General features: G+C 51.8%; 2 protein-coding genes across 8 annotated transcripts; both read left to right on the forward strand.

Annotated features, from left to right (window-relative positions):
* LOC118502192 (uncharacterized protein C17orf47-like) lies at nucleotides 1-3,670 on the forward strand. The gene is made up of 2 exons (XM_036033662.1): nucleotides 1-2,201; nucleotides 2,862-3,670. Exons 1-2 carry the CDS (start codon nucleotides 566-568, stop codon nucleotides 3,020-3,022), a joined length of 1,797 nt encoding a protein of 598 aa, XP_035889555.1. The 5' UTR covers nucleotides 1-565; the 3' UTR covers nucleotides 3,023-3,670.
* Nucleotides 3,671-5,574: 1,904 nt separating this feature from the next.
* On the forward strand, nucleotides 5,575-23,545 carry LOC114503096 (septin-4). Of its 7 annotated transcripts, none has more exons than XM_028520491.2 (12): nucleotides 11,946-12,207; nucleotides 17,096-17,386; nucleotides 17,746-17,839; nucleotides 18,260-18,346; nucleotides 18,851-18,974; nucleotides 21,639-21,773; nucleotides 21,887-22,004; nucleotides 22,094-22,195; nucleotides 22,406-22,502; nucleotides 22,596-22,758; nucleotides 22,948-23,047; nucleotides 23,317-23,545. In XM_028520491.2, the coding sequence occupies exons 1-12, from the start codon at nucleotides 12,205-12,207 to the stop codon at nucleotides 23,374-23,376; spliced, it is 1,374 nt and encodes a 457-aa protein (XP_028376292.1). In that variant the 5' UTR covers nucleotides 11,946-12,204; the 3' UTR covers nucleotides 23,377-23,545. The 7 variants fall into 7 exon arrangements, with proteins under 7 accessions (XP_035889559.1, XP_028376292.1, XP_028376294.1 ...); XM_036033665.1 differs by lacking the exon at nucleotides 11,946-12,207 and adding an exon at nucleotides 14,828-15,017 and having other exon boundaries at nucleotides 23,001-23,047; XM_028520489.2 differs by lacking the exon at nucleotides 11,946-12,207 and adding an exon at nucleotides 14,830-15,017.
* The last annotated feature ends 740 nt before the right edge of the window (nucleotides 23,546-24,285 follow it).

The following is a 24,285-nucleotide window of genomic DNA, read 5'->3' on the forward strand; positions in this document are numbered from 1 at the left end:
TTTATGACCATGATATTTTTACGCCATGGTCAACCAAATCACCTGCAAAACCTGGAAAAGGTTGGACTTTATTTTTCGACTTGTATATAATGCAGTTGCAAACCAAATTGGGATAAATTTGGATTTTGTACCTTATTAAGAATGGGACTAACACAGCATGATTGATTTGAGTAGCCTTGCCTTAGCAGGATATTTGGGCTGATTCCTTTTCTGGACGAGTCTTTGAGAATTCCTGGAATCTGGGGAGAGTAAGGGAGAGTATGGAGCCTTCCCTATACATCAGGAAATCCTGTTTTGCTAAGAACCTGGCCAAAGCCTTGGTGGTGTCAACTCCAAAGACAGATCCAGTTTTCTTGCAGTTACTGCATGAGATTCTCTGAAGAATTGTGGCTATATGCCACGATGTTTAACAAGAAGCTCCTTTATGACATCACCAGGCAGGTAGCTAAGGGGACTATTTGAGAACAACAGCGACTTTTGTGGGAATGCAAGAACAGCAGCTTTTAAAACTGAGGGTAAACATTCAGGCTTATTAGGACCCTGGATACAAGCCAGCCGGTAACATATGGGTTCTAACCAGAAGGGCAGCATCTATCAAGTGCTTAAGATGAATAAAACTGGGCCCAAGGTAATGGTTTCACCACAGAGAGGGGCTGAGATTACTAACACTGTCCCTCAGCGGGGACATGGGACTTTGTCAACCCAGCGAAGTCGTGCGGTCTCCGTCAGCCCTTCTACCCATCAAAGATCAGAAGCTCGGCATTCTGCCATACCCCCTTCATCATCATCAGAGTATCCTCGCTCTATCTCCTTCCAAGTAGGACCCAGCTCCTCTGGAGGAGCACCCATCCCTAGAGCAACTGAGAGCCGATCAAAATCAGAAGCTTACCGCCATTCCTCTCTTCAGCGAAAGATCCAGCAAACTCAGACACCATTTCCCCATGCTGTTCAGATGCAGCAGAATATTAGTCAACCCAGAGAAGAAGCAACACGAAGAAGGGGTGAGAGCAAGTCAGGGCGTGACAGTAATGCTTATTCATTAGCCTCAGATTCCAGACCCTTTCGCCACTTGAGTTTTGCAGACCAGAAGGATAATGCACAAATCTTACAAGAAGACCCACCCTCCAAGGTCCTGTACCCACAAGGAGTCAGAGTTCCTCGGCGGTCTATGGTTTCTCCAAAGGATAAAGCAGTCCAAACTGAACCCATCCGAAAGAGTGTGACTGCTGCTGAGATCAAATCTATAAGGAGATCCTTTAGTCCAGAACATGGCAACAAACACATCTTTGCAGACTCTCGAACAACCCAGAGAAGGATCCCTGGCCAAGAGTCTGAAACAGGTCGTCACAGTTCAGTTTATACAGAACCCAAGGCGTTGCATAGGAACAAGAACTTGGAATCGTCCCTCACACTCTCTGTCCTTAAAGATATAGATGGTGGACACCAAGTTTCTGTGCATACAGAGCTTGAGCCTACCCTCAAGCATTCTGCCTGCACTGAACCCAAGCCCCCGCTAAAAGTCTTAGTATCATCAGAAGTGGAGTCCAGCATAAAGACCCCAGTGCGAGGAGATGGCACAGTTGGCCGCAGAGTCACTATCAGCTCAGGACCACAGTCAATACAGGCAGCTCCCCGTGTGACATCTCGGGCAGGATCAGAGAGCCCCCAAAGAGCTTCCATGTTTACTATTCCCGAGCCTGTCTATAAGCAGCACACCCAGAGAGCCTCAGAAAGTGTCTCCATGTCCCCACTACCCAGACTCAAGCATTCAGAACCTTCCTCAAATCCCTCTTTTCATACCAAAGTGGAACTGACCCCTCGGCCCTTACCCCCTCGTTCCATACCTAAGTATGGGCCTGAGTCCTCATGGTGGGCCTTACTCAATACTGAAGTTGAAATGCCCCAAAGCCAATCAACAACACCTGATTTCGAGGTTGACTCCTCCCCTCTCATAGACTATTCATTGTTCTCTTTTGAAATGGACTCAAACCCTTGCTGTGAGGATCTGATGTTCCAGAGAGAGAAGGCAAGTGCATCACCACCACCACCACCAGCGACACCACCACCACCACCATCACCACCACCACCACCACTACAATTACTAAAGGAGCCTCCAGGCCGGGCACCATTGAGAGGAGTGCCGCAGGCCCCCAAGCACACCTCCAAACAACCCATTCAAAGGTTTAGTGCTTTCTTCTTGGGTATGTGAAGAAGCAGACTGCCCAGGTGCAAACCCGAATTAGTAAGGTGGGGCATGGGCAGGGAAGGCCCCCTCTTCATTCTGGGCCTCAGAGCTGATCTCCTGCCAGTGTCAAAGCTAGACCCATCCTTGAGCCCATTGCTCCCTTCCTTCCCCTCCAGCTTCTCTGAGCTCCAAGCTAATGACATCGATGACGATGCTTGGGTCGGCGTCAGGCATTGAATCTTCCAGGCAACGCTGCTTAATCTTTTAATGGAAGGTAGTAGAGAGTGGTTTGCAGGGTGGGGAAGCTGCTTCCCGAGAGTGGACATGAAGAACTGAGCTGGGGTGAGGGCTGGTAAAGGCTAGTAGACAGAATAAGGTCCTTCGGTAAATACTCTGGCAACAAAGTGGAGGAGGTGGGACATAGATGAGCTGGGACTTAAGACTTCCAAGAGGGGAATGGCATTAACAGTGGCAGAGAGGGTGGAAGAAAAAGGAGAGGAAGAATGGGAAGGTGACATTTAGTCCTAGACTGGAGGAACTTCTTGGAGAGGATCAAAGGCTTGAGGGTACCTTTGGGAGGGGAGTTGTGGAGCTAGAAAGGGAGCTAGATGTTTAGGAGGGGGAAGGGAATGTGCATTCCACAGAGAGAAAAAAAGCACCACTCTGTTACTTTCAGATGTCTCTGAGGAAATGTACAATCGTGTCATCTGGTGGCTAAAAGGTCTGTGCTTTCCCCTCCCGTGGGCCCACTGCGGGGGTCTGGGTGGCTGGAGGACAGGTGGTAGGGTAGCCTCGATGTATGCAGAGCTAGGTCTTTTAGGACACTGCTCATGCTAGGATTTTGACTTGAAGGAGCAGAGGAACTTATCTTGCCTAAAATTCTACCATTAATTATTCCTTCTGGACCTGGAACCCTTTTTATCTTCAAGAATCTCTTTTTATTTTAAGACTGTTTTTAATGGGAAGTAGTCACTTCTGGAATGGAGAACAGTGGAAACCTGTGGCCTGTCAGCCTGATCTTACCTATCGAGAGATAAACAAACCCCAGCAAAACAAATTACTTGCTTCACAGTCTTACTCAGGGCTAAGCCCACACTAATTCAGGTTGAGGGATCTCCTTGTGTGTCTCTCTGGTTCCTCAGAGCCCTCCTTATACCCTGGTTCCAGGACCTGGGAGGTACTTATTGGCTGCTGCTCAGCAGGATTTCCAGGAATGTCTGGGCCTCTTCCTTGAGGCCCTGCAGTCAACTCAAAAGTCCTTAAGAGTAGTGTCTTCAGGGCTTGGTGACCCCCTGACTCCCCTTGTATCTTGACTACTATGGTGGGAGGGAAGGTAAGGACCAGCCCTTATATGTGGGTCTTAGTGGCAAGGAGTTCCTATTTCACGCACTATGGTCCAAAATATGATTCAGCCCTGAGAGCATGAGGGAGGCCAGGGCTCTGGGTAAGGAAATTCCTAAGGAGGAGAGAGCCCTGGGAATGCAATCCAATTCCAACCAGCATGAGCCCTCAGCAGGGAAGGGCAGCCCTGCCCCTCAGAGGGAGCAAAGTTCTATGAAGTACACATTTAGTAGAGTATGGATTCTGGAGTCATATTACTGGGTTTGAACCCTGTGTCCACTATTTTCTAACTATGACATTGGGTAAGTATTCTACCTCTTTAATTAGTTTTCCCTGTTGGTTAATGGGAACAATGGCTTCCTTTTAGGGTTCTTGTGAGGGCTGACCAAGCTATTACATGTAAAACACTTAGCATGGTATAATGCCTGGCAGTGATGAGCACCCAGGAGTTGCTAACTGCTGTTATTTGGACCACTTGCAGTAGGAGGGGATTTGGGCCAGGTTATATGCAAGTCCACTGCATGTCTTTAGTAAAATTCTCTTTTCCCCCTCCTTTTGGCACTCTCTGAATTCCATTTGCTGCCCACTGGGAATGCCTGGCTTCTACATCTCCATTGTGACAGATGAGGAGGTAAGAATGCTCCTGGGAAGTTAACTTCTGGTCTCCTTGTGCCCCACCCTCCTTAACCAAGTCCCTGTCTCACCCTCTGAAGAAAGCAGGTATGGAGGGAGACAGACAGAGCTGCTCCCTGTTGTTGGGCAAATTGTTCACTGCGCAAGAGCACCTGGCAGATCGGTGGGGGCTGAAATCTAGCCTGTGTTCCACTTGCCAGGTTGTGCTCCTGTGAGGCTGCATCTCCCCAGAGGGGAATTTGCACGAAGGCACTATGTGAGCTAGTTGGCAGCCCTGGAGAGAAAGAGTAGAGACCTTTTGGCATATGATGAATCCTGCCAATGCTTCCCACAGTGCTCTGTGGGAAGGCTGTCTGGGAAGCCTGTAGGTTGGATTGGTCCCCACTTGGCTCTCCCCTCTCCAGCCTAGGGCACTCCAGAAAGGGGATGGTTTTCTGGGTTACACACTATTTCAGTCCTCACCTTGGAAAGCCACAAGGTGAACTCTGCTCTCAGCAGCCCCGTGTCCTGAATTTGGCAGTGTCCTGATTTTATAGTGTGTTGTTCCCATAAGTACTTTAGTTCTTCTTGGCCCATGTTTGATAAGATGGTCCAAGCTCTCCTGCCTCCATTTGTCTCATGCCATCTCTCTTACCCAAAGCCTATCATGGCCTCTAATGGGTCCCTCCCATAGGCTATCTTAGGATGGACAGTTTACTACAGATAAAAAACAATTGCGGGGAAGGGCAGAACAGCCTGAGCTCAGATAATGGAACAGCTGCAGAGGAGGTGCCAGAAATTTGGCTGCCACCCCTTCTGCCATGGCTTCTTATCTAGCCCAGTTCTCTGTGCTCAGCTGTGGGTGGGAGCAGCTACTTTTAGAGATTGTCTCAGTGCAAGACAGTAAATCCTCCTCTTCCTCCCTTTCTCTCTCCCTCCCTTCCTCCTCCTCTCCCTTCCTTCCACAAACAATTTTTGTGTAGATGCCTACGCTTTGCTAGGTGCTGTTGGGGAAAGCATTGAAGCCTCACAGCACACACATTCTTTGGCCTTGAGAAACTTACCATCTGGGTGGGGAGATAAGACATGGACAGGAAACAACAATATGAAATAGTTTGTGCTCAAATTGTCCAAATAAATGCAACAGGCTTAAAAGGGGCTCTTGGAGAGAGGGAGTGAGCCTGGAATTTGATGGGGTCGGGTTACCCCCTCCTTCCCAAAGCCAGGGGTTATCTCAACAGCTAGCCTCTTGCTCACACTTTGATGCTAATCTATACCTTTGGGGAGGAATACTTCCCCTATTTCAGGATATGATGTTTTTGATTGAGCAAGTTCCTCCCTATTTTGCCCCATCTTGTTTTGGTTTAGGAAGTCAAAGCCTTGGCAGCAGGACAGCTCCTTCCCAAAATAGCTCTTATCCTGTCTGGATAATTGTGGCTCTCCAGCCCTGTTCAGTAGCAGAGCTGCTCCCCAGAAGCTAGAAGAGGAGACTCACAGGCAGCTGGGCCTGCTGGTCTTCCTGGCTCTCTGGAAGTGGTGTGGCATGGAGGTGGGCCAGGTACCATACTTGTGAGAGAGCTAGGCCTTCCCCCGCCTGCCCCCTCCCCCCAGTGGCCCCAGGTTGGAGACTGTGGTGCTGGCATCCAAGGCTTCTGGTTCCTCTGGTCTGGGAGTGGTTGACTGTAGAGCCTGTTCCAGATTCTACTCCCAGAAGGAATTCTCTGGTGGTCTGGCCACGGTGCCTGGCTCGTGGATGGCAGCATGTCTATTGTTGAGCTTTATAGGCCCATCTGGGTCCACAGCTGGGGATGGGGCATGATTCAGCCCATCTCTCTGTGTCAGTCTCCTCCCAAGCAGCCCTCAAGGTCCTTCTATCTAAGGAGGGGGATGGACAGATATTTCTTATCCTTGGATTGGGACATTAGGGGCTGGAGTCTGCAGAGGAGGTTATGTTGGACTGAGAGATACATTCCTGATGGTTGGGTTTTGTTGTTGTTGTTGTTGTTGTTTTTAAATATCAACTAGCCAAAGCTCAACAGGAAGGTCCTGGGGGTGTCTCATGGGGTCAGCGGGAGCTGTCTTCTCACACAGCCCTGGGGGAATTCTGTGGAATAAAATAGCTCTTGATGGGAGGGGCTGCAACACCCATGATGGGATGGGGTTGTCCTGGGCCCAAGATCCTGTGTCCTTAAGGCCCCAGCCTACCTGCCCTTGGATGTGACTTCTCAGGCTGTCAGTGCACAAGGTGGTTTACTCCCTGCTATATCTATCAATTATGCAAGAGGCCAAGTCTGGAAAACAGGCCAGGAACTAGAGGAGGCTCTCTCAGTGATATCTAAGGTAGACTTGGGTATCTTTAGGGTGATGTGTCATTTGGCCCCTGGGAGATAGGACAACCAGGCTCCTGCCAGTTCCTGAGACATGGAGATGATTTGCGTATGTAAACTTTGTAGACAAAGCAAACTCTAGAGCCTGGGAGGAATGCAGAGAGGCTCTGCATTCCTAGGGATGTTACTAGAGCCCCAGCGTAAGGGCTGTCAGAAAGGAACCCTGGAACCATCTTCCCCACTCCCCTCATTTTATCTTGCTCTGCACAGAGGCTCGTAGTTGAGGGGAAAGGGAATTGTTGAAAGAATGAAGCACAGATGCTTAAAATGGGACAGGGCACCTCAGGAGGCTTTTCATAACAGCTTGCCCCTCACCACATGGCTTCTTTTCCTGTCAGATGGTACCTTTTCATTTCCAGGTACCATGGGCAGTCAAGTCCAGAGCAGGATAGGATGCTAGTGACCTCTGACCTAGACTTGATATTTTGGGGACAGGCTAACTTAAGTTACCAACTCATCAGGGTTTGACCAGGACTTTCCTGGCTCTAGCCCTGAAAGTTCTATGTCCTGAGAACTCCCTTAGTCTTGGGCAGAGCAGGGCAGCTGGTCACCCTCGGACAGGCTGGGGCACGGTGTGCCTCAGCAGGAGCCACTGGAAGCACAGGGCAGAGGGATAATGTCCCTCCTTCATTGGAGACCTGGGCAGATTGCTACCTCTGCCTACAAAATCAGGGCAGGAAAAGCCTTCTCAGGTTTGATGGCAGAACTGAGGCCGGAATCCCTTAGTTTCTGTTCTGCCCAGAATGATCCTGCATAGGAAAGAATCTGCCGCATCCATTTTGGACTTTCTGGTGTATTTCCAGGAGCTCCTTGTTTCTCTGCCTAGAACCCATCTCCAACATTATGTCTTTCTGTCAGAGTCATTTGGTGATGTTTGAAATGGTGGATTTTTTTTTTTTCTGAGTAAGAGGAGAAACACCGCCTGGCTGGATTAGGGAGTTTGGTGTCAGAGGGCAGAGTGCACACTTGGGCGAGGAAGCGAATCTCTAACACTGCAGCTACCCAGACAGCTGCTTAGCCAGGGGAGGGCATCCTGAGTGACAGAAATGACCATGTCCCTTCACCCTTCTCTGCTCAGCTGCTTGGTCCCAGCTGCCATGAAGGGGGAAGCACCAGACAGCTGCACCTGGGGGCTGAATGAAGGCCTGGGGGAGGGGGACAGAATGCGAGGCAGCTCCTGGGGGCAGCAAGGGCTCTGACACTGTAAGTGGGAAGACTGGCCAGCCAAAGTCATTTCCTTGGCATACCCCTACAGGCAAAGCCGTCCAGCTCCAGGAGTCTTCACTGAGGCTGTTTTTGGGAATTCAGCTCAGTGAGTCTGAAACCAAGACCTGCGTTCTAAAGATGGAGTGGTGCATAGCTAGGGGAAGCCGACTCCACAGTTGGTGGCAGCATGGTCCTTCCCATGTCACTTTAGTCCGAGGCTCTTCTGTCACCCTACACTCACTTGCACAAGCCTAATCCTTTGGAAGGAAGGCACTTGAAATAGTCACAGTTGACAGTTGCTGGTTCAGTATTGGCAATTTTCTCATTAGCTGAGGTAATAGCGACTGCCCATCAGAGAGGTTATTCCATCCTAAATGTGTTACCTTAGTGAACCATAGCAGCACTCCTATGAGGCGAGCTTTTTTTCTCCCTATTTTGTGAAGAAACAGGCTCAGAGCTGGCTGACGAAAGCTGAGAGCACTAAGGGAGCACCCTGCCTCAGGGATGTGGGTGTGGTGTAGAGTCTTCTGTAGCCGCGTCTTCCTGGAAAATAACTTCTCAGTGTTTCTGCAGCACCTTTAGAGATCAAGAATGGTGAAGGGAAAGGTTTTAGTGAGGATGACATCTATGTCTTTGCATGTAAACTCTGAGGCTGGGTGTTGGGTGTGAGCTGGTAAGCAGCCAGAGTGAAGGGCAGGTTATGGGTCAGAGAAGCCCAGAGCCCAGAGCCTCAAGGCTTGTTTGTGCTCTGAAATCAGAGTGGAAAACTAATCAATGACTCTTTTCAGTCAATCCATATTGACCAGACATCTCCTGGGGGCAGAGGCCTGGTCTCTTGCCCAGGCAGACATCACATCACATCACACGTTCACCGAACTGAAGTAAATAGAGGTTAAAATAGAAGACATACTCCCTGTCCTTGAGAGGCTTGTGGTTAATCTGGGAGAGAAAAGTATATAGATGGGTCACTTGGAAGGGTGTGGACCTCAAAGAACAAAACAAAGTCCAGCGAAATGAGTGAGCAAAGATTCTGGCATTGAGGCATTTAGAGGGTAAAGGTAGGGGGGAGACAAATTTCAGCTCAGTATAATGACTTTGGTAACTGACTGCCCAAGTACGAAAGGGCAGTTGTTAGAGTCCATGAGATTTTGGCTACAAGAGGTATTCAGGCAGAGGCTGGGAGGTCAGGGGGTCCTTGAAGGGAGTCAGTCTCCGGTGGGTAGTGGCATTGGGAGGTATTTATCCATCCCTGAGCTCCTAGGCCCTGCCCTGCTGTAGAGACGGTGTTGGAAGGGCCCTCTGGCTGGCTTCTAGCATCCTGCCGGCTTTGGAACTGGCAGCCATTCACCAGGTGCCAGGAAACACAGTGCTCCCTGGCCTTGCCACCCACATCTCACAGCTGCCCAGGGATCATGGGACAGAGGCGCAGTAGAGGGAGGAGTAGGGCTTAGGTTATTTTGGTTTCTTGACTTTGCTCAGACCTTGCTAGATAGACTGGCTAAGGTTTCCTTGAAAGACACAACCCAATGAAAGCCTTTCAGCCCCACCAGGGTTCTCTGTGTCCTCAGTGACTCATCAGCTCTGGGGGGAGGGAAGCACAACAAGTTCCTGTACCACTTAAGGGAAACTGCTATTGAGAGGCAGAAGTGGCCTTTGCTAGTTGAGCAGATCTGAAATCCTGATATCCTGTAATAATCACTTTATTTGTGGCTTTGAACCTGGGGCCTTGCTTGGCCCAAGTGTAGCATTCTTGTTTAGCCCAGGGCTATACAACCTTCACCGATGGGTGGGCAGGAAAGATCCAGGGGAGGGGGCAGGAGGTGTTCCGTACACACTGTGTCAGTCTGACCTGAGCAGGGGGAACCCAGGACAGCAGGTTGAAGCTGTGGTTGCTGGTCTGAGTGTCCCAGAAGAGTCACGCTTTGTGCCAACCCAAGTGTCCACTCCTCAGACCTCTGGCTTGAATACCCTACCCCATCAGTGCCTGGGGAACTGTGCTGTCATCAAGGACATTAGTGCCTGTTGGGATGTTAGATTCAAGGGAGAACCCGAGCTCCAAGTGCCAAGGGGCACTGAGGCAAGGTTGGCCAGGCCACCTGATGGCTGGAGGTGAGGAAGAGTGCTCCACAGTCAGTGACTCACACAAGACCAGCTCCGCCTTAGTCCTGCTTCTGACCAGGTACCAACACAGCATGAAAGCTGGAGTTGGGGGCAGTCCAGTCCTTTCTTTCAACGGGGAAACAGAGGCCCAGGGGAGGGGTAGGGACTTTGGGGCAGTGCAATAATCACCAAAGCTGGCATGGGGACTTATGCCCAAAGTTCTCTGAGACCCCTGAATGTCGCAGGACCAGCAGGCAGTGTTTGTGCATGTGGAATGGCTCAAAGTCTGTCTTCAGCTTTTATTTTGCTGAACGTGCCTTATGTTGGTCCTGTGGTGCGGTGATTACAAAGAAACTGGCCATCCAGACCCCAAGATTCTTGGCTTTGAGATGAGTTCCATGGTCCCAGGCCTCTCTCGGGGCCTCACTTCCTTCAAAGCACATTGGCTCCAGTGTGCCTTAGGACACACAGGGTTCTCTGGGGCCTCAGCAGCAGGTGCCAGCACAGAGCTGGGATTCCAGCCGCAGCTGAGGATGAGCTAACTGAGCAGGCTTCTGAGATGTGCCTGTGTCCACACTTGAACTGCAGCTGGGACTGGGGGAAGGAGGGATGCTGTGACTATAGAAAACAAGGCTTTGTCATGGAACCTTTCTTCCTTGACATAGGTTTTCTCCCCTGGGCCCAGCACCCCCAGCCCAGGTTGTGTTGACTGCTGGTGGCAGCACCCAAGAGCTAATCTTATGAGTACATGCATGAGGGCTAGTGGCCTACAGCTAGTTTCCCATAGTGAGGCTTTGTGTCGCCCAAGTTTGACATCTGGGACTGATGGCAGCAGCTGCTGCTGCTGCTTCCACAGACTTCCAATAGCAGCCTTTGGTTTCTCTCTAAAGAAACTCCTTTTTGTCTTTGTTTCCCTGAGTACAACTTCAGATCTCCTTATCTACCCCAGACCTTTTGCAGAAGACTTTCTCATCTTCTCATTAGAGCCAAACCATTGACTTTTAGCCTAGTTTAATACCCTCATTTTCAGGTGTGGAAATTGAGGCCCAGAGAGGTGAAGCGAGGTCACCCAGCTAAAAAGGGTCCTCTGCGTAAACTGATTTCTTTAAGCATCAACTACCTCTTACACCTTGTAGCCCACTGGTGGCAAATAGCCAATACCATCTGCAATAGCAGCCCTTAGTTTTCTGAGCCTGATCTCATCTACCTATTCAGCTCCTCTCTCTCCCTCTGATGAGTTCTAACTGACCCCAGCCATGACCCCGGGGTCACAGATAGTACTGAAATAGAGTAGGCAGGCTTCTGGTGCTTCTACCAGTAGAGAGGGCCATGCCTGTGGGCTTCAATTTTGTCCAAAGTGTGTTCGGGCCAGTCAGCCTGCTGTGGGGGATGGCTTTTTGGAGTCAGGGAGGGGTATGCTTCTGGAAACTTCCACAGAAGCCTAACCAGCTCAGACCTGTGTTAGCTCAGGAAATCCCCACCAACTCCCCACCCCCTCAGCATCTTCTTCCTCCTCACTGCTGCTGACCCCCTGAGCCTCTGATGTCTCTAAAGCTGCTGGGGCATCTGTCCCCACGGCATCTCACCTGCTTGCCTACTGTGCCTGGGCTGGCCTCGCCTGAGGCCCTGCCCACTTTCCTCTGCCCCAGGCAAGCTGGAAAGGCTACTCCGCCTCTCCTTTCACCCTTCCAGCAGATGATCCCTGGATAATTTATGCAGCAAATCCTCTTTAATCTTTAATCTAGGGTCCTGCACAGAGGGAACCTCCTGTCTCTTCTTCACAGCTTTCGTGGAGGGGGAGCATGTCTGCCATTCTACCTGGGAAGTGTGGAGGGGTTATGGATAATCAGTGACTTGGGCCATCAGTCAGGTTAACTTCCCACAAACCTGGAGTACTCTGGGGGCAGCTAATGGTTTGTCTCCGGCTCGTGGGGCAACACCCTCCCTCTTCTTCCAAAGGCATCTTCTTGGGGTGCCAGGTGGGCGCTTTCATCTTCACTGGGGACTGGCTGAAGCCCAGATGGTGATATGCTGCCCCAAGAGTACACTCTTTAGGAGCTGAGTAAGGAAGAGCCACGTGACGGTGCAGCACTATTCTGAGCGCCTCTCCGAATCCTGTGCCTCTGGGGGTCGCAGGTTGCAAGGCTCGCTGCCAGGCTGACCGCACCCTGTCCAGCATGCACCCTCAACCCGCTACCCACACCTCGAGGTACAGACCCCGCCTCTGGGGCGGGGACCCACCCCGGGCCCCGCCCCCGGCCCTCTGCACTCGGGCTGCAGGCTGGGGCTGGCTGTGCTGTGAGGTCGCACAGCTCTGGCCTCTGGTCCCACGGGCGCTGTCCAGGCAAAGCTGGCCTTGCCCCGGCTGCAGCTATGGTAAGGCCGGGGCCTGGGGTTGGGGAGGGGCGCTGGGCAAGGCCGGGGCCTTCCGCTCCCAGACGGCTCACGGGGACCGCGGCGCCGCAGCCCTGGAGGTGCCGGCTGGGAGAGGCGCTGTCGCCGGCCCTGGGCACAGGCAAGGACTGCTCTGTCGCTGGCTCCCAAGTTTCTATTTATGATCTGAGCAGCTATGAGGCGGGCCACGATCCCCGGGGTGCTGCCTGTGTTCTAGGACGAAGGGGTGGGTCCGTGCTGGGTTTGGAGTGCGCCGGCTGATGGCTGATACGCGGAATGTTGTGTTGGGGAGGGGCGTCAGCGATGAGCAGGGTTGGGGGGAGGGTCCTTGCCCGCCCTTCAGTCAGCTGTTATCTGGGTGACTCTTCCTCGCCCACCTACCCTAAGCTCAGGGGCCAGCACAAACTTCTTTGGAAAACACACAGAGGAGGCCGACAAACAGTGCCTCCCTCCCCAAGAGGAATGGTGAGATGCTCGGGCCCTCCTTCCCACAGCCTGGCAAAGAACAGCACCTGGGCCTTTCCCACAGGGCCCTCCGCCCAGGAAACCTCTGAGAGAGGGAAGCCCAGCTCACCATCTATTCGGTGGGGTCAGCTATGTCTCTTTGCACCTGAGAGAAGAACCATGGGAAAGCTTCTTCCTGCAGCACCCCATACCCAGCACCCCACCCCCCAAACCAGGCTTCTCTGCAGTGGTGGAGAATGGGGGGAACTCATTCCTGCCACCTGCCTGAAGTGGGAGGAGAAACAGTAACCCCAGCCAGCCTCCCTAGAGACCCCAGGTAGGAAGCTTTGGTGTTTGGCCAGCTCTTCTCCTGCCACCGTTGCCAGAGCCCACCACAAACACACTATGCCAGGTGTCAGGGCCTCTGGGCCCTGTGCCAGCTTCTCCCAGCGTGGATGTCCCCAGCCTTCGCCCTCTGCATTGGGAGTCACAGGCTGTTTACAGCAGGAGGAGGCCTGTGACCAATCTGTGGGGCAGGATGTTGGCTGTGGGCAGCCTCCAGGAGGGAGCTGCTGGGGCCTCAGGGCATCAAAGTTTCTGGGTCTGGAAAGGCCAAACTCTTGGGCTCTTGTCTCTCAAGCTGTGTCCAGGCTGAGGCCCAAGTCTTGGCCAGGAAGTCTTAGTGACCCTGTGACCTTCTCCAAAGGGGAGTTCCTGGGAGAGGCCAAGTGGTGCCTGTCTTTATTCCTGCCTCCATCCTTCTCCCTGCATGGGACGGACAGGCGGATTGTATCAGAGATGGAAGCCTGGGGAGAGCACGGATTGTCCCCAGTGCCAAGCCCAGTCGAGGCCAAGAGGGGCTTTTTCTGCCACACACTAAGTTCAGTTCAGCTGAGGTCTTGGTGCTTTCAACTTGGCTGAGGCTGCCCTGTTCCTCTCGAACTAAAGACACCCCACCATCACCAGAGTCCTCTGCCTCCACACCCTGCCCTCCAGCCAGCCTTGTCCTCAGACCCCGGTTCATGTCAAGCCAGATTCTTCTGTGAAGTTCTCTTTTTGAAAGGAGATCATGGGGGAGAGCTTCCCAGTCCAGGAGCCTCAGGGGGGTTAATTTGCATGCAAAAAGAATGACAGGCCAACATTAATAACCATCCTGGGACCTGTGATGCACCTTCTCTCCTCAGGTTCAAAGCAGAAGGAGTTATCTGTCATCTGGGAGTGCTTTTTCTCCCTAGCCTTCCTAGGAGTCAAGGAAGAGCCATTCACGATTGGGCATTAAGGCCTTGAAATTAAAACAATATTAAAAATTGCAAAAGGTGCTGCTGGCCAAACCAGAAACAGTGGGCACCTGACTGCTAGTCAAGTGCTTCATCTGCACACTCCCAGACAGGGCCCCTCAATTTGTCTCCCACTTAACTGGCAACTGAAGTCCCTGGGATGCCAGCCTCCTGCTGGCCTGAACTCATGCCCCGAAGAGACCAAGTGCTAACAGCAACTCTACTGACTGTGCAAGTGATGGGAGTAATACAGGTCCCCTGAGTTAGAGGTCAGGTATCCTTGGGTGGGAGGAGTCCCTCTGGGGCTCTCTGCAGGCAAATCCAGGGGCAGGTTTCTGAAGATAGTGGAGTTCTCTGCTGGGAAAACACAAAGGGACACTTGGGAAGAAAACTGGATCCAGTTCCATGAGAACCTATGACAAGAGGGATTATAGGACATCCCACCCTATTTCAGCACTGCTTAAAGTTAAGGGGAAAGAGAGAGAGATTGGAATCCTTTGGGAGTGGAGTGTTCTGGTGTTCTGGGTATAGCCAGCCCTGTGTACAGATGGGCCAGGGCACCTTGGGGGAGGTCACAACCCTCTGACAGGTCTCACTGTCCTTGGGGGTTACCAGGAGAGACCAAGTGGACCAGGAACCCGTGCTGCAGACAGACTTGGGAGGCTGGTGCTGTGCCCACCGTGGTAGGGAGCAGGCAGGCGTCATGGGGCAGCCAATCAGAGGAGGAGGGAACTGCAGAGAAACCCAGTGATCCTGCTGCAGCTGAGCTGTCCTTGGACTGTGGGAGCCAAGGGAAGGGGAGGAGGAGGGGGTGGGGAAGGACATTCCACAGGCTTTTTTGGCCCCTAACAGAGGGAAGGGGGGGCGTTCAAATAGAAAGGGAAAGGAGCAAGCCAGGACGCTGGATTACAACAAGAGCATCAAGACCAGGCTGTTTCTGTGTGAGGAACTTTGCCTGAGAGAGAAAAATTAGACCTAGAGTTTGCTGACAGGGAGTGTGAAGCGTGGGACATGGACCATTCAATGGGATGTCAAGGCAATTCTGTCCCTGAGGATAGCACTGACGCTGGGGTAAGGTGCTGCTCTGGGAAATGGGTGGGCCTGACCTGTCTTTCCCCTGTCTTAGCTGGGATTGGGGCTCACAGTCAGAAAATGATTTGGTCATTGGCAGAGCTGGGGGTGGGGACGGACAGACGGGAGGTGAGGACCCTGGTATCCTGACTCCTGCTCTAGAGCCCCTGTGGATCCCTCCGTGCTGACGAGCAGCCAACCGGGGCTGGCAGGGAGAGCATGGTGCTGGCTTTCTGGTGGCTCTGCTGAAAGAGTGTGGGATGGGGGTCTCCCTCAGTGCCTTCCCTTTCCCATTCCTGCTCAGTGCCTCTGGGGAAACCAGGTGGAGCACCGTCCTCTCCTGCTGGGCCACTATGGCATTGTACAGAGGGGCAGGATTTTCTGGAATTCCCCAGACTCTCTAGCTGCCAGAAAACAAGACCTGCTGTCCCTGAGCCGCATCCCTTCTCTATTGCCATATGATTCATCAGCTACGCTGGGACACTTTTGAGAGTGGAAAGGGGCACAATTAATCATTGGACAACAAACATAAACTGGAATGTAGCATGCCCACACTGGACCTTACAAATATTATGGGTGAGAAAAGCCTGTAAGGTCAGGCTTGCCTTAGGACAGCCTCTTCTGGTCACCAAGTCCCCACATGCTGGTTCCAGTGTCAGGCTAAAGGTCATCTATTCTTCCCCCATCCAGGCAAGCCCTGGAGGATATGTCTTTAAGCAGGTATAGGGACTTGAGAGGCAACAGCCTGGAAGTAGTTCCAAGGGGATATTTCCCACTAGCATCGCTGTCTCAATCCCTTCCCCTGGCATAAACCTGACAGTGTACATGCCCACGCGCCCTCAGTTCTTCCCTTTGTAAGACGATGAGCTGCAGGAAGACTGTGGCCATCTCACCTCCTCCAACCCTGGCTGGGACTCCACAGTGGTGTGGGGTAGCCCACACTGGTTGGCCATCCCCAGAGGGTGAGTCAGCCTCTGAAGCTAGCTCTTGTCCATTGTCTGGGGGTAGCACATGGCTATTGTGAGGCAGATCTGAGCCCAGCACTGCCAGGCACTCCACAAAGGGGGCTGTCCCCCAAAGGAGAGAGGCAGAGCTTTCAGTTCTAGAGCTGGGAGTGGGAGTTCCAAGCTGGAGATGGGATGGAGCCTGTCTCCAGAGAGGAGCCAGCTATTCTGCCTTCTACCCCTGTGGTACCTAGTTCAAGTCAGATCCCCTCCAGCATTGCTGGCTCAAGGCCAACTCCAGGCAGAGGGGGCAAGGTGCAACTGACTGGTGCTTCCCCTATATAGTTGGGGGGCTGTTAGCAGCTCCGGAGGCTAAGTGTCCTCCCATTCTATGTCATCTGGTCCCTCTTAGATCCCTTACACCCATACACAGAATCCACTGCCAGGTTTACCCTTCTCCCCTGGGGCCCAGGCTCAGGCTCCAGTGTGGCCCACTGTCTGGAATAAGGGGTGTCAGGTCAACTGTACTAAGCTCTGGGCAGTGAGCCCTGGGCAGTGAGCACTCCCAATAGAGGCTGCACCGCAGTCCCAGAGCTCCGTGACCTGCAGTGGCAGGAGGCATGGTGCCCCCTGCTGGCAGTTCCCTTCTCTCCTCCCTCCTGCTCTGCCCCTTCTGACTCTCAGCACTCTCCTTGAATCCTGAGACACATTCTCTTCTCAGCTCTAATGCCTCTATCTGCTCCACCCCCCCTCCCCCCATTCAATCTGACTTCCTGGCCTTTGAGTAGTGCCTGGGCCCTGGTTTGGCCAGACCACTCAGGGAGGGCAGCCTCAATCAGCACCTCAAGGACTGGGGGCATCAGGACTGGAGCTACTCAGTTTCCAAGAGCTGTTGGTAGGCTTCAGGGTTGCCCAGGGCTGCTACTGGACACTGGGGCCTCTCCTGGCACCTGGGACCTGTGTGTGAGCAGGTGAGGGAGGGATGGGGAGCACTTCCTCTGGCTTGGCTGCTAGTGCAGTTTCTTTCCCTTCTAACCACAAGCGCTTTCCTCTCTCCCTCTTGCCTTCTCCTATCTGCCTCCTTCATTCTTCCCTTCCTGCCACCTGCCGGCCCACCCCACCCCCAACCCCCAGATCAAATGCTTCCTGGAGGACACGGATGATGCAGAACTGAACAAGTTCGGGAAGGATTTTCCAGGAAATGAGAGCTGCCACCAACCAGAGGCCAAGACCTGGGTGTCCAGGCCCCAAGTTCCGGAGCCAACGCCCCAGGCCCCAGACCTCTACCAGGATGACCTGGAGTTCAGATGCCCCTTGTGGCCCCAACCCTCTGACAGCCAGCAGTACTGTGCCTCAGCCCCTCTCAGCCCCTCAGCCCGGCCCCGCAGTCCATGGGGCAAGCTTGATCCCTATGACTCCTCTGAGGTAGAGCCACCAGCTCTGTCCTTATTTTTCAGGGGGTGTGAGCAGAGAGTCTGAGTGTGTGCATGTGGAGGTGCACGTGAGTGTGTGTGTGCATGCACACACATTCATGGATGGTGAACTGGGGCTTTTCTCTGTCCTTTGTCAGCCCCAGCTCTGTGTGTTGGCCCTGATGTGCATTGCGAACTGACAGTATCAGGAACAGGAGCCCAGTTGGTGGCCCCAGATGGGACCAAAAAGGAGTCTGGCGCTGCTCCTCTAAGGCTGGGCAGAGACCTAGGAGAGAGGGAGGAGGCTGTGGTGTTGGGTCCTGGGCCCTTCCTGCCTCTCACCCTGATACGCTCTGACTCCCTGTGCACTAGGATGACAAGGAATATGTGGGCTTTGCGACCCTCCCCAATCAAGTTCACCGAAAGTCTGTGAAGAAAGGCTTTGACTTTACCCTCATGGTGGCAGGTAGAACGGGGGCAGGGTTGGGCTGGTCTGGGGTGTTTCAGGTGGGGATGGTATGTATGTAGGGAGGAGGACAGGTAGGGAAGGAGAAAGCAGCAAGCTGCTATCCCTTTTTGCAAAATAGGTAGTTGCTACGGGTACCCAGAAGTGTGCATATGGGGTAAAGTGATACAAAGAACACTTGACCAATAGCTTTCTTATATTTGCCTTTTTCTGGGAAAGCTTGGGCAATCTTGTACCCCCTCTGGGCTGCATTCAGATGAGACTGGACAAGCTCTTCCCTCTGCTTCTTTCCAGCTCTAAAATGCTGTGGTTTGATTAGTCTCTTCCTAATTAAATAAGCAGCAGCTCCCCTCACACCTTGGTCTAGTAGGGTTTCTTCTTAGTTCTAGATCTCATCTTCTGTTCTTTCTCCCCTGTCAGGAGAGTCTGGCCTGGGAAAATCCACTCTTGTCAATAGCCTCTTCCTCACTGATCTGTACCGGGACCGGAAACTCCTCAGTGCTGAAGGTAAAGAAGGTGGCGGGAGCATGAAGACAGGCAGGCAGACTGACTTGGGAAAACAAACTCTCTCCAGAGTCTGGGGAGTGGGGTCTTCCCTGGCATGTAGGAAACCATGGCTTCTAGAGAGTCTGACAGCATCTCTCTAGAGGCCTGTCCAGCCTGGCAACCTACCAGCCAGCTCCCTAAAGATTTGGGTGCAGTAGCAGGGCAGGGACCAGAATCCCGCCCTTTGAGTGAGTCTCTGACCCCCAAAGGATTCCAGGAATCCAAGAAAAGAGCAGGGAGCAGCAAGAGGCTGGGGCCAGAGCCAACAGCCACCGGCATTTCCTGTGTTGGGAAATGTGCTCCTTGCTGGTTCCCAGAGAAGAGGCCCCCAGGCAGCCTTGGGGTGGGAAGGCGGGCAGTGTGGATGAGGCGGGTCTGGACAGCCATGCTGGTTGGGGTGGGTGGTTTGTCCTGATGGGGCAGGTCCTTTGCCCTTGCCCTGGCCTAAGTTTCCCCCTTCTTCAGAGCGGATCATGCAAACTGTGGAGATCACTAAACATGCAGTGGACATAGAAGAGAAGGGCGTAAAGCTGCGGCTCACCATTGTGGACACACCAGGTTTTGGGGATGCAGTCAACAACACAGAGTGGTATGTCTGTCTGACCAAGCACAGCCCCAGCTGCCTCCCCACTGACCACCCATTCCATACACACATGCAGGTGCACACATAGGCACAGACTTATTCCAAATTGTTAGGAGGAAGAGGTTTAGGACCTTGAGCATGCAGTGCTTCTTATTGGAAGCTGTCTCCTCTGTAAAATGAAAGGGAAAGGATTGCAATAGATGACCTCTGATGTTCCTCTGACTCGGACTTATAATTCTATAATGGGGGTGAGGACACAGGGTAAGAAAGAAAAGCCTCAAAACAAATACATGTGAAAACATGTAGAACAGAGCCTGACATATAGTAAGTGCTCAATAAATGTCACCCTCCCTCCTTCCTTTCCTTTCACAGCAACTTTTTAGGTGCCGCAAACGAGTGTTATTAAAGGGGTGAGAGTGAATTGATGGAAGAGTGAATGGAAGGAAAGAAAAGAATAGACAAAGGGGAAAAAAGTAGAACTTTGTTTAAACTCCAGGCACCCTCTAGGCTACCTGCCAAAACAAAAGGTGGCTTTGCTACACTGCCCCCCACTGCCATCATCTCTGCTTACTTGTTTGCCTTCCTTCCTTCCTTCCTTCCTTCCTTCCTTCCTTCCTTCCTTCCTTTCTTTCTTTTTCTTTCTTTCTTTCTTTCTCTCTCTCTTTCTTCTTTCTTTTTTTTTCTTTCTTTCTCTCTCCCTTCCTTCATTCTTTATTTCTCTATTTATCTATTTTTCAGCTACTAGAGGGATAATGGTCAGATGTAAGTGAGCAGAGGAGGTGAGGAATGGCTGCTAGAGACAGGAGAAAGGGAGGTGCCTTTGATGAAGAAGTTAGGTGGGGTAGTGCTAAGACCTCTAGACTGAGAGTTCAAATCTTGATTCAGCATTTAGTAACTGCATGATCCTGAGCAAATGCCTGCATTCCTGAAAAATACTGGCCCTTACTCCCTCACCCAGGTGATCTGAAAATCCCCTAGAATGATGCATGCGATGTGCATTGAAAACTGTAAAGGACTGTGTACAGTACACTTAGGAATTTTAAGATGATAATTGTAGGACCAGTACAAAATTAAAATGTGGGGCCTCTTGTTCAAAATTATTAAGAACTTCTAGGTGTCCATAGCAGAGAATCAAACCAAGTGTGGGCCCTTCTGAGCACAGGGCCCTGTGTTACTGCACAGGTCGCACACCCGTGCAGCTGACCCTGGATGGTTGCCTCACAGACTAATAGACCCTGGCAGACGTTTCTGTGCTCTGAACTCTCATTGCGTGCCTTGTCATCACAACACATGGCTTTCGGCTCAGCACATTGGTTCATCTTCATTGTCTTAGTCTAAGCCTTGAGGGAAGGGTCATTCCTTACATTCTTGCCCCAGCACTGTGCTTGTGCGTGCTTTGTGGTCTCCACAGATATTCCTGGTGGATTGAGGTGGCCTCCATGTCATCATCACCTTTCCTGCTATAGGGATGTGACTCAGCAAACTGGGCTTGCCCTGAAAACTGTAGCTCCAACCAGCACTTGGTTCATACTGCATCATCCCCTCCTTCGGTCAATCTATTTAGCTCTTCTTACCTGCCATGATAATAATATTTAATGTGCCTGCTAGCCCAGTTTACTGTGCTCTTCCACATATACTCATTTAGTCAACCAGCAGGAATTTATTGGACATATACTAGGTGTCCAGCCCATGCTGGACATTTTAAGGGATACAGAACAAGTATGAATGATCCTTGTCCCTGAGAGGCTTACAGTCTCATGGCAGTGGCAGGGGGGGGAGTAGGGAACCATAGTTCTCTCATATGTGCCAGTTGGGTAACAAGTTAGTAAATGGGTCAGGCAGCATAGTGATATAAATACACTGAGCTGAGAATCAGAAGGCCAGGGATGCAGGTGGGGAGAGAATTTCCTACCCAAGATGATCGGGATTAAATCTCTTAGCTGCTCTGGATTTAGTTCCTTCATGTATAAAATGAGAGCGATGATGCTCAGAATGTCCACTGATCAGGGCACCTGTTGGTGAGGATTCAGCTAGATACCAGAGGAACAAAGGACTTGGAAATTAAAGGTCTTCAATATATATGTATATAAATTCATATATACTCCCCTTCTCTTTACCACACAGTGAGATTGTATATGTAATGTTTCTCTATATAATAGTATATACTCAAGAACTCTATTTATCTATCTCCCTGTGTGGTGAAGAGATGGGGAGAGCAGTGTGCATTGGTGCAAAGGAGACTTGGTGGAAGAGATGGCTCTTGGATATGACCTTGAAGGATGGAGTGGGTTCGGAAAGGTGGAGGAGAGAGGGTGGAACCATAGAACAGAGGCTCCGAGGCTGGACCATGAACCTGACTTAGAGCTGCCTTGGCTTCCCCAGTTGGTGTTCACCTGCAGGTACTATTCTTACTGCTTTGTTTAGCCACTTGGGCTATCATCAAACTAGTATTTATTGAACTCCGCCTGTGTGCATAGTCTGGTTCTCTGTCAGGACATGTGAAATGCACCCCTGTCCCACTCAGGCACCCCCCCTAAAGATGTAATGAAGCAAGCCAGGGATAACAAGGTCCTGAAAACACTGCTCAGGGCGGGGGCTACTCTGCAGTCCCAGAGCTCACTAGGCAGCCCCTACTCCTACAGTTTCTTTGCTTGTCTGTCCCTGCTCCAGCTGGAAGCCTGTGGCAGAATACATCGACCAGCAGTTTGAGCAGTATTTCCGAGATGAGAGTGGGCTGAACCGCAAGAACATCCAAGACAACAGGGTGCACTGCTGCCTATACTTCATCTCACCCTTCGGCCACGGGTATGGTCCGAGCCTGAGGCTCCTACAACCACCGGGTGCTGCCAAGGGAACAGGCCGAGAGCACCAGGGGCAGGGCTGCCACAAGCAGGTGGTCACAGATTCCTGTTCCCCAGGCTCCGGCCATTGGATGTTGAATTCATGAGGGCCCTGCATCAGCGGGTCAACATCGTGCCTATCTTGGCTAAGGCGGACACACTGACACCTCCTGAAGTGGAGCGCAAGAAACGCAAAGTGAGGGAAGCTGGTGCAGGGAGGGGAGCAGGTGGGCTTCTGGAAAAGATGGGGTCCCCAGAACTTTGGGCCCCTCGTGTGTTTGCCAGATCCGGGAGGAGATAGAACATTTTGGCATCAAGGTCTACCAGTTCCCAGACTGTGACTCTGATGAGGATGAGGACTTCAAATTACAGGACCAAGCCCTCAAGGTGGGGCCACCCCAGGGCATCCCTTTCCCATCCCCATCTTATTTCTTCTGGGCAAAAGAAAGAAGTAGAAATCTATACAAGGGGCGGGGGGGCTCTCTGGGGTGGGAGAGGACCCTGGTGTCCTACAGTGAGGCAGAGACGATGAAGACATAGGTGAAAAGGAACAGGTGAGAATGGGGGATGGTGACAGACCCTCCACACTTCTTCCAGGAAAGCATCCCATTTGCTGTCATTGGCAGCAACACTGTGGTAGAGGCCAGAGGGCGACGAGTCAGGGGCCGTCTCTACCCTTGGGGCATCGTGGAAGGTAAAGCACTGAGCTTGTGACTAGGGTACTTCCTTGCCTTCAGTGACTCTCCCCTACCCAACCCCCTGGCTGACCCCTAGCCTTGCTATGCAGTGGAAAACCCAGGGCACTGCGACTTTGTGAAGCTGAGGACAATGCTGGTGCGTACTCACATGCAGGACTTGAAGGATGTGACACGGGAGACACATTATGAGAACTACCGGGCACAGTGTATCCAGAGCATGACCCGCCTGGTGGTGAAAGAACGGAATCGCAAGTATGATCAAAAGCCAGGACACAGCAGGCAGGGGGGATCAATCCCAAGCACAGCCTTGGGTGAGACCGAGCCCTTCCTTTTTGCCTTTTTTTTGTTTTGTTTTGTTTTTACCGTCCCTGGGCTCATTCCAAGTGGGTGGGTGTTGGGGTGCCCCTAGGCTCACCAACCCCCCTTTCCCCTTTCCCTCAGCAAACTGACTCGAGAGAGTGGTACCGATTTCCCCATCCCTGCTGTCCCACCAGGGGCAGATCCAGAAACTGAAAGGCTGATCCGAGAGAAAGATGAGGAGGTGAGAGCAGTATGGGGTGGTAGGGGTTGACATCCTGGGAGGTCTGCTGCTTGATCATAAACCTCACTATCTTGTTGTTTGGGAATAGGGAGATCCCTGGCCCTGGTGCATATCTGAGACCCAGATGGGTGGATTAGTGGTTCTACCTAGGGTCTCCATCACACCCCAGAGCTACCAAGGCACTGGGTCAAGGGATTAGAGCTTGGGGACACTTCCCTGATACTATAGGACTGTAAAAGCACCCATTTTGATGCATGTGCCTGTTCCAGCTACGGCGGATGCAGGAGATGCTGCACAAAATCCAAAGACAGATGAAGGAGACCCATTAGCTGGCTTTCAGCCCTGGATATTTAAATCTCCTCCTCGTCGCCTTGCCCATGCCAGCCCCTCCCGGCACCAGCTCTGCTCAGGCCCCTGCAGCTACTGCCATGTCGCCTTACATCCCTGCTGCCTCCCCAGAGACTCAGAGGAAATAAAGTTTAACAAATATATAGGTGGCTTCTGGTGTCGCTGTCTGTATCCTCACCACCTCCAGGAGACCAAGAAGATCCCAGGACTCAGTTTTGAAAAGCTGTGTGAGGAGGGTGTTAGTTTATGGCTTCTACAAGGAAGGGGGAGTGGGGAAAACTCTCATGACAGGGTTCAGTCCTTGTCTAGAATCCAGTCTGGCCTCTCCTTTTTACTGACCATACCTATCCTGCCTCTAATATCTGGGGCCTGGGACTCTTCATTTTTTTCATATACAGGACATTCAGTTCTACAGACATTTTGGATCTGATATCTGCCCTTAGGAAGACACGGTATTAGCTGCATGCAGCCTCCTGACATCCCGTTTCCCGATTTGGGGAAAGGGATATGCATAATTGAGCTCTGCCCTCTAGAAAGCCTGTGATAGAGCACTGAACAAATGTTGAAATCTTTGCAATCACCAAACACTACAGTAAATGCTGGGAATGAATAAAGTAGCCACTGCCCTGGAAGTGTTCAGTTTTTAACAATATTTAAGCAGCATCTAGGTAGCAGACACTGTTCTAAACCCTGGAAGTAAGGCTGTGAACACAGGAAAATGTTTCTGTTTTCCTGGAATTTACTAACTGTAGTAAAAGTTCCGATGTTTTATAAAGACACGTTAAAATATTTTGGCTCTGAGGCCTGGCATTAAAGCATTCAGGCCCAAGTTCTAGCGGTAGCTCAGAACATCATCTAGATACACCAAGGTTGCATGTTCAGTCCTGTCA

The sequence above is a fragment of the Phyllostomus discolor genome, chromosome 8, assembly GCF_004126475.2.
Source record: "Phyllostomus discolor isolate MPI-MPIP mPhyDis1 chromosome 8, mPhyDis1.pri.v3, whole genome shotgun sequence".
Classification (NCBI taxonomy): Eukaryota; Metazoa; Chordata; class Mammalia; order Chiroptera; family Phyllostomidae; genus Phyllostomus; species Phyllostomus discolor.

Bases quoted from the DNA above. Each gene is read 5' to 3' on its own strand.
- LOC118502192 (XM_036033662.1), top strand. From the start codon at position 566: ATGGGTTCTAACCAGAAGGGCAGCATCTATCAAGTGCTTAAGATGAAT. The intron at 2,202-2,861 runs GTATGTGAAGAA...TGTTACTTTCAG, and splicing joins GTTTAGTGCTTTCTTCTTGG to ATGTCTCTGAGGAAATGTAC.
- LOC114503096 (XM_028520489.2), top strand. From the start codon at position 14,958: ATGGACCATTCAATGGGATGTCAAGGCAATTCTGTCCCTGAGGATAGC. The intron at 21,774-21,886 runs GTATGGTCCGAG...CCTGTTCCCCAG, and splicing joins ATCTCACCCTTCGGCCACGG to GCTCCGGCCATTGGATGTTG. The intron at 22,759-22,947 runs GTATGATCAAAA...CCTTTCCCTCAG, and splicing joins GTGAAAGAACGGAATCGCAA to CAAACTGACTCGAGAGAGTG.